At 31.6% G+C, this 8996-nt stretch overlaps 1 protein-coding gene across 1 annotated transcript; it reads left to right on the plus strand.

The window, feature by feature from the left end:
* The first annotated feature begins 1731 nt into the window (after window positions 1-1731).
* Window positions 1732-7525, plus strand: LOC108347925 (ent-copalyl diphosphate synthase 1). The gene is made up of 15 exons (XM_017587385.2): window positions 1732-1852; window positions 2386-2460; window positions 2581-2651; window positions 2723-3005; window positions 3167-3350; window positions 3495-3709; window positions 3943-4063; window positions 4262-4374; window positions 4492-4718; window positions 4860-4975; window positions 5896-5994; window positions 6110-6346; window positions 6580-6706; window positions 6861-7052; window positions 7154-7525. The coding sequence occupies exons 1-15, from the start codon at window positions 1732-1734 to the stop codon at window positions 7382-7384; spliced, it is 2412 nt and encodes an 803-aa protein (XP_017442874.1). The 3' UTR covers window positions 7385-7525.
* The last annotated feature ends 1471 nt before the right edge of the window (window positions 7526-8996 follow it).

An 8996-nucleotide genomic window follows, 5' to 3' on the forward strand; every position in this document is an offset into this window, starting at 1 on the left:
CTCAGTTGCAAATATGAGGACCCACTTGAGATTTTCATACAAATATGAGGACCATACAAAGGGTTTAAACCAACAATAGTTATACCTGAATTATACCCATATAAGGGGTATTTAGTTGGAAGTGGTACTCCCATGTGTGAGTTTGACTCATATCTCATTGTTATTGAATCTTTTCACCCTTGAAAGGCCAATTGGTGATATTAGATCTAAATTCATCATGTAACTAATTCAGAAATTTATATAGAGGAAGAATCCTATGTACGAGGATCCATTCTTTCAATAGTCTTCTTAATAGGTGTTTCATACAAGCATGTCCTTCTAATAAAATGTTATAGTATAAGTAAAGGTTATTGTTGAGATACTCGTAGTTAGAATGTTTCAACTTAAGAGGAAATATACTAATTTAGAAGGGACTTAGGGGAATTTTTGGAAATTTAAGAATAGTCTAAGTTTTATATTGTAGAAATAAAAAAGTTGAGCAACATAAAAGGAAAATAACTCATAAAATTGTTATTTTATGATTTTGAATTTAAAGTGATTATCAATTCGTTAGTAAGTATGGTGTAGGTCTCTTTGTTGTTGAATCTTTAGAATAAATCTCTCTATCCATCAATATGAACAGAAGAGCGTAATCATGTTGTGCAATATGAAAAAGTTGCAACTTGGTGCTCCTCAGAGAAAAAATTGTTCTTCTAAATTTTAAGTTTTTCAGGTTAAAAATTGAATGTCTCATGGAAGAGCCTGGAAGTACTCGAATGTGGTGTTTAAATTAGTTGTATAAAATATTGGAAGTTTGTTTTTAATTTTATGTAATATAAGAGTGTATGTGTCCAACAGTTTATAGAGGTTTATATAGTATATATTTTAGTTTGAGTATGATCTCTTAAATGTTTTTATATTCAAAGTTTTCATGTTTTATAAGTCTAAGTGTACATGTCTAGGTAACATCCTTAATGATAGTTCGAAGTTTGCTTTTATTGGTTGGTAATGTAAACCAAAAAAAATGCATGCATATATTAACAATTTATCAATTCTTGATATTAGTACGTACTAAATGTAAAAAATAAAAATTAAATATAATTTGAATTTAAAATTTTTGAGCATGTGTTATTTTATCAGGAAATTTGTTATCAAACTGCCGTATCAACATTAAAAAAACGTAAATTTAACCAAATAAAAATGTATTTATCGTATGTTAGGTAAAGCATCAATCGTAGAAAATTGGTCAAACTAAAAATGACTCTGGTCAAGGTATCACCAACACGGCAACACAGTTCAAAGCATTTAGAAAAGGAAAATGTTTCTTGAACAACCATTTTTGACAACATTTAGACACGCACACATGTGTCAAAATCTGAGTGGTCTAGTTGAAAAAATTAAATGAAAATGGACCACTCAGATTTTGACACGTGTGCGCGTGTCTAAATGTTGTCAAAAATGGTTGTTCAAGTATCATTTTTCGAGAAGGAAATATGTGAGATATGTACGCATTCAAAAAGGAAAAAAGGTGAGATGTACACGAACAAAATAGTTCAAAATTTTTCCAAATTGAAAAAGATAGTCGCAGTTTTACACTGCGGCAAAATGCACGAACCAAAATGTTCGTGAGGTGGATCGAAAACGATTTTCACATCACTTGGTTTGAGTTCCATGGCTATAAATATACATTGTAATGCTTCTTGATTTACCGTACCACATTCCACAACAATCCCAAAAGCATTCCCAAGAACCATGGCTTCTCATTTCTCCTTCACTCTCAGTCACACCATTCCTGCATCACGTGCCAGACCTGCTGCTAAATCCTTTCACTCTCTTAGCTTTTACCTTCGATCATCGTATGGTATTTTCAAGGGTACGTCAAGTATCTATGTTTTCTTTTAACCCTATGATTTGTTATACTTTGCTTTTCTTCACTTCCATTAGTTAAAGTACAATTAAACTCACTGTATATCGAAGTATGGCCTGGTGCATGGTTCCTGATGGACCACCCAATTATTTATGTGGAAGTCAACCTTTATAATTACGATGTGAACTTTGTCAAAGTAGGTTTTACACTATAGGCATGATGAAGACATGTCACTGATATCACTCTTTTCTTTCTACCAATTGTTCTTGAAGTCAAGGCTCCCTGTCACCAAAATTTGGATGAATTAGGCTGGAATTAAACAGAAGAGGTACAATAAAAAGAGTAAATATAACGCGATGAAAAGACAATGTGAGGAAAAAAATAACCATACGAGAAAACGGATGAATATTTATTATTTTTTATTATGAGTTTTCTGTGCTTCTTGTCATAAATTCAGTAATACTGTTATTAGTGTAGTAAAACACACCTTTAATTCAAATAGATACTACTGATAGAATATCTCTTCAAATTTCCAACAGGTATTCGTCCTCCCCACCTATTCACAGAAAGCAAAGATATGTGTGGATTTCAACCAATACGCTCTCGGACTCTAGGTGATGTTACCAATATCATCACATAATATGAAATCATTGGGTTGAAATAAGTTAACTTAATTAGTAACCATGTTTATTCTATACTGTATAAAACACTAATAAAGTTATTTTATTTAGCAGAAATTGTTACTGAAGTGTCTCGGGATAATATCTCGAAGGATGATAATGTCGACGTGGAAGTTCCTAACCAGGTATGTTTCTCTATTTGATTTGCATCCATCACATTTTGACATCTGATATTGAAATATTTTTATAGGAGATACAGAAGAAAATAAAAATGGTAAAATTAATATTGGATTCGAAGGAAGATGGAGAAATAACAATATCAGCATATGACACGGCATGGGTTGGTCTGGTGAAAAATGTTGGGGACACGAATTCTCCTCAGTTCCCTTCCTGTCTTGAATGGATTGCGAATAATCAGCTGCATGATGGTTCCTGGGGAGATGCTGAATTATTCATTGCCCATGATCGTATTCTTAACACGTTAGCTTGTGTGGTAGCATTAAGATCATGGAACATGCACCCCCAGAAGTGTGAGAAGGGTAATTTTACCTTCATGAATTTCATTGTTGCTTTCTAGAATTTCCTTTTTTCCGACTATTTCACTGTTTTATTTAGAAAGAATAAAAAGGTGAGAGAAGTCTACAAAATATATATTCTGATTGCGACATTATGGTACAACATATGGATTCATATGTAACAGGAATGCAGTTTTTTAAGGAGAATTTGTACAAGCTTCAGGATGAAAATCCAGAACACATGCCAATCGGGTTTGAAGTTACTTTCCCTTCTCTTCTCGATTTAGCTAGATGTTTGGATGTTGAAGTGCCAGATGACTCTCCTATCTTGAAAAACATCCTTGCAATGAGAGACCTGAAGCTTAAAAAGTATAAATCAATTCTTCTGACCTTTGATGCAATATTGATGTTTTCTTATGCATTTTTTTTTTCTAGTTTTACTTGTATATGTAGAAGTAGTGATTTTGTTGTTAGTTGACTCTAATATTTTACTTGCATAAATGTGTGGGATAGAATACCAAGAGAGATTCTGCACAAAGTGCCTACAACACTGCTCCATAGTTTGGAGGGAATGCAAAACTTGGACTGGAAACAGCTACTGAAGTTGCAGTGCCAAGATGGGTCATTCTTATTCTCTCCATCCTCCACAGCTTATGCTCTCATACAAACTAAGAATGAAAGTGCTCACAAATACCTGGATAAAACACTCCAGAAGTTCAATGGGGGAGGTAAACTTTTCTTCTTTAATTATGAAAAAAAGAAAATTTTCATTTTGTTTTAACACTTTCTTTTTTAATACAGTAATTTCCAATGTTTACTTCTTTTTTTCCTCTAATTAAAAATATCAAAATAAGAATTCTTTTTATTAAGTTATCTTTATTAGTTAGATTGACAAGAAAAAGCAGAGAAAAATTAGCGAGTTAAGTCGAATAATCATAATATTTATGTGTTTTACATGCAGTTCCTAATGTCTACCCGGTGGATTTGTTTGAACACACATGGATCTTCGACAGACTTGATCGTCTTGGAATTTCAAGATATTTTCAGTCAGAAATCAAAGATTGTGTGACCTATGTTTCAAGGTGTGTGAGATGTATTAGTACCAGTATAATTAAGAAATTAAAATTAAACGGTATTTTACAATCGTGATATACTAAATATTGTGCTACAATAATTTATCATATTTAATTACTTATTTTTTATTTAGAATAAATAGGATAAATGTGAGGAAAAAAAAGGAGCTTTTTTTGTGCATAGTTAATCACAACACAAGTTTTCAGATACTGGAGTGAGAAGGGTATTTGCTGGGCAAGGAATTCAGAGGTTCAAGATATAGATGACACAGCAATGGGATTCAGACTTCTAAGGTTACATGGCCACCAAGTTTCATCCAGTGAGTTATTATTTCTGTACTACAAAGTCAAATATATCTCTTAGTATACCTTCAGTTTGCACCTATCTTTCTTATTCCCAACTACACTGCTTTAATTTTTGATTCAAATTTTGGTAGGTGTGTTTGAGCACTTCAAGAAAAATGGCGAATTCTTCTGTTTTTCTGGACAGTCAAACCAAGCTGTGACAGGGATGTTCAATCTCTACCGAGCATCTCAATTACTATTTCAAGGAGAGGAGATTCTTGAGGATGCCAAGAACTTCTCAACCAAATTTTTAACTGAGAAACGTGAAGCAAATCAGCTCCTAGATAAATGGATCATTACCAAAGATTTACCTGGCGAGGTGTGTTAGAAATATTTATTTCATGATTATATATGACCATATAAAGTAATTGTATATAATTATTTAATCATAAATGATTGTTTTATAATTTTAATAAATTTATTAGACATGTGGGTTATGCGATTACTTTTGCCCCCACAGGTGAGTTATGCTCTGGACGTCCCCTGGTATGCTAGTCTGCCAAGAATGGAGACAAGATTTTACCTTGAACAATATGGTGGTAGCAGTGACGTTTGGATTGGCAAGACCCTTTATAGGTAACAACCTTGTAATCCTATTATTCTATAGTCTTGTAATAATACTAATATAATTAAACAAAACATGCATCATTAAAAAAATATCAAATATAACTATCAATTTTGTTACCTTTTGGTCAAATGACTATGGTGTCTATGGTTAGGTACTAAATACTACTCATTTGTCAATAGTCAAGAGCATTGAATCCCACTATCACTTTCAGCAAATATAATCTTTAATGAACATGTTAATATACTTATTCTTATATCTTCCCTTTGCGTATACAAGAAAATTATGTATCTAATATTATCTTCTTCTTTTTTTATATATGTATATTGTTTATCGTTTCTTTCCCTTTTTCTCTTTTCAGTGTCTATTCTTCACATTTTATAATCTTTTTATTACATAAATGAAAATTTTCTTACCTTATAACCCAACCTTTTAATGTAGACATAAATAGTTTATGATAAAATAATATGCAGTCTTTAACAAGTGATCTAAAATTCCCATTTTTTAAGTCAAAAGTTGAATTTAAACACAATACTCTATGATTCAAACTGCTGTATTTTTATTCATAAACGAACGCACTTAAATGTGTCAAATACATAATTTTGTTGTTATATCATAAGTCATCATATCACTTTTATCTCTTAATTTCTCTTTTTCATACATCGTAAAACAGACCAAAAAAACATACGATAAATTCTAAGCCTGATACCTTAACATAACCAAACACAACAGACAAATTCATTCGTTTCAAATGATGAAATGAAAACCAACAAATCTGCAGATGGATTAATTAACTTCACCAGAGATTTGTTAGAAATTACTGTTCAAATGATCCCTCAAAAGTCAGCAATCATATTTGTCATCATGTCCATAAATAATTTTCTGAATTAAATGTCCGAGACAGTTTAAAGCATAACTTCTTCTTTAACAGGATGCCTTTCGTGAACAATGATGTTTATCTCGAGCTTGCAAAATTGGACTACAGCATCTGTCAAGCAGTGCATTGTGTAGAATGGGAAAAAATCCAAAGGTGAGTGTATAATCAACCAGAAAACACTCCATTACATTGTATTCTACTAATGAATTTGAAAAATTGAGATAACAGCCAAATGAATTCCAATATTTGCAACGGCATTGTATATTAGGTGGTACTCGGACGCAGGGCTAGAGAGATTTGGATTGAGCAAACAAAGTCTACTACTTGCTTACTTTATAGCAGCAGCCAGCATATTTGAACCTGAGAGGTCTCGAGAGAGATTTGCATGGGCTAAAACTGCAGCGTTGCTCGAGACACTTGGGTCCTTCATAAAGGATGAACAAACTAGGAATGCTTTTGTAGATTTGTTCAACAACAGCATAAACGGACGAAACTTCTCCAACAAGTAATTAACCAAACTTCTCATTCATTGTTTGTCCTATATATATATATATATATATATATATATATATATATATATATATATCACATAGTTATTGTGCATGCTCGTCCGCTATGTGTTTCATTAATTTTGTGTTCCTTATGTTGCGCACAACTTCGTGCTTGTTAGAAGATAAATATATGTTGGAATAATAAGGATGGTGATGTAACAAAACATGTGTTCAACGTGTGTTGCAGGAAGTTGAACAAGAAGAAGAAGAAAGAGGAAGAACTCCTGGAGATTTTGCTGACAAACCTTGATTACCTTGGGTTCGAAATGCTTCGTAGTCATGGTCGTGAATTATCACATTATTTGAATCAAGCAGTGAGTGGAAACCCTTTCTAATGCACTTTCTGACAAATATCAGAAAATGAAAACGAAGTGTAACATCATTACTGATAAAGTGGAATATGAAACAGAAAATGTTTTCTTAGATTAACAAATTATTTAAAATTTCTATGTTTTATAAAATGATCAGTGGCAGGGTTGGCTATCAAGTTGGCAGAATGAAGGGAACAGCTTGGAAAGAGAAGCTGAGCTGATTGTGCAAATCATAAATGTAATGGCTGGCTATTGGTCAGAAGAACTGCGGCTCAATCCACAGTACCAGAGGTTGCTCCAAACCACTAATAGAGTCTGCCATGGCCTCCGTAATTATCAAATCAGCAAGGTCAGTAACAAAAGTTGGAAATCATTTTGTATATTTGAATAATCTTATGCTCAGATTAGGTTCCAGACCCTGAATTTTCATACATCTGCAATCATTGTCAGGCACATGATAGTGGAAGCAACAAGAGGATAACCTGCATGACTACCCATCAAATAGAATCAGACATGCGAGAACTTGTGCAATTGGTGCTCCAAAATTCCTCAGATGGTGTGCACACCAATGTGAAGAATTCATTCCTCACAGTGGCCAAGGGCTTCTATTACGGAGCATATTGTGACCCAGAGACCATAAACTCTCACATCCAGAAAGTGCTCTTTGAAAAAGTGATGTAAATCAGTAAAAATATATATAGGAAGTGCCACTGTTCATAATGTTATTTTCCCTTTTAGCTCCCTTGGAATAAGTGTGCTGAAACTGCTGTCTTTTTGTTTATATATAGCTGAGAATGCAATGAAATCAAAGGGAAAAAGAATCCAGCGTTAAAAAATTTATCAGGTGCTGAATTTTCTATTTGATTTTGACACAACAAACATCTCTACAATTATCTAACTCTAACAGTATAACATGTTCGACGAATATGGCTTAAAAATGTTTGATGAATATATTAAGAAGATTCCATCTCCGAAATTCCTATTCAAAAAGAACTATTTAATAGAAAGAAATCCCAAGACAAGATTTTATACTATAGTTTGATCTACAAATTTGCATCCAGTTATCAACAACTTGAGCTGGATTTTTCCTAAAAATATCAATAGTTAAAATTACAAGATTTATCTATGTAATTTACACTCTAGGTATACAAAAGAACTTAAAAAACCATTCAAGATTTATAAATTAAGTTAATGCTACACACAATTATCCTAATTTATCACCAACAAGGTAAAAACAATACAAAAGAAAGTATTACAAGGAAAACACAACGAAAAAAAAAACCTAGTCCGTGAAAATTTTACAATGTCATATATAGTCAAGAAGGAAAAACTTCAAAACTTATAATCTTTTATCTTTTCTTGGAAGGACACCAATTCAGCATTGTTTGCTCTCAGAACCTCTCCAAACCCATTCTCAATTTTTTGTGATATAAAAAATCTATTTTAAAAGAGAAAAGATGCATGATTTTAAAGAGGAAATGTGATCTGAGTATATTAATTCATTACATAAATAGCTTAATTAATTAAAAACGTTCATATTTTAAATCCAAAAACAAAAACTAGTTGTTTTAATCAATTATGTAAGTGATTTAATAAGAAAAAAACAATATTTCAGTTTTGTTACTAGATTAATGGATTATGTTATGAATTTAATTGATTAATACAAACAAAGAAAAACAATATTTTTGTCCTGAATTAACCTAATTGATTTTGTTAATAATCTAATTAATTAAAATGATAGTTTTTACAATTATGTTTTAAAAGTGATCCATTACGTATCATAACTAACCTTAATTAACTATAGTGTAATTAATTTGTTTTTATGAAATTCTTAACATGATTTTACAAGTCAACTAAACACATACACCTAATCTATTTAAAATCTACCAAAACTTTACCATTCAATGTTTGTGGACATCATAAAAAATAACAACATAAATAATTGGAGCAACCAAGTCAACCCTTTTGATCTTTTCAATCGGTTAGTTCACTTTGATACCCTATCGAAAACCAAATACTAACTTAATTTAGAAATCTTACTATGTTTATAAATATTATTTACAAGGTGCGGTTTTCGAGAGAAAAAACTCAAACAGTATCATCTTAGTGAAAAAATCTTTTACATTATATTTTGGTTGTAGTTATCATTTTCAATTTTATACATGTGAGATTTCAGTGTACCAATGTTAAACTTCTTTACTTATTGAGAGAATTCTAGTTCCGTTGTTATCAAATTTGATAAAGAGGAGAAAATTGGAAATAAATTAATAGAGTAAAAGTATATAAAAAGTAA

Source organism: Vigna angularis, chromosome 2 (genome assembly GCF_016808095.1).
Source record: "Vigna angularis cultivar LongXiaoDou No.4 chromosome 2, ASM1680809v1, whole genome shotgun sequence".
Lineage (NCBI taxonomy): Eukaryota > Viridiplantae > Streptophyta > Magnoliopsida > Fabales > Fabaceae > Vigna > Vigna angularis.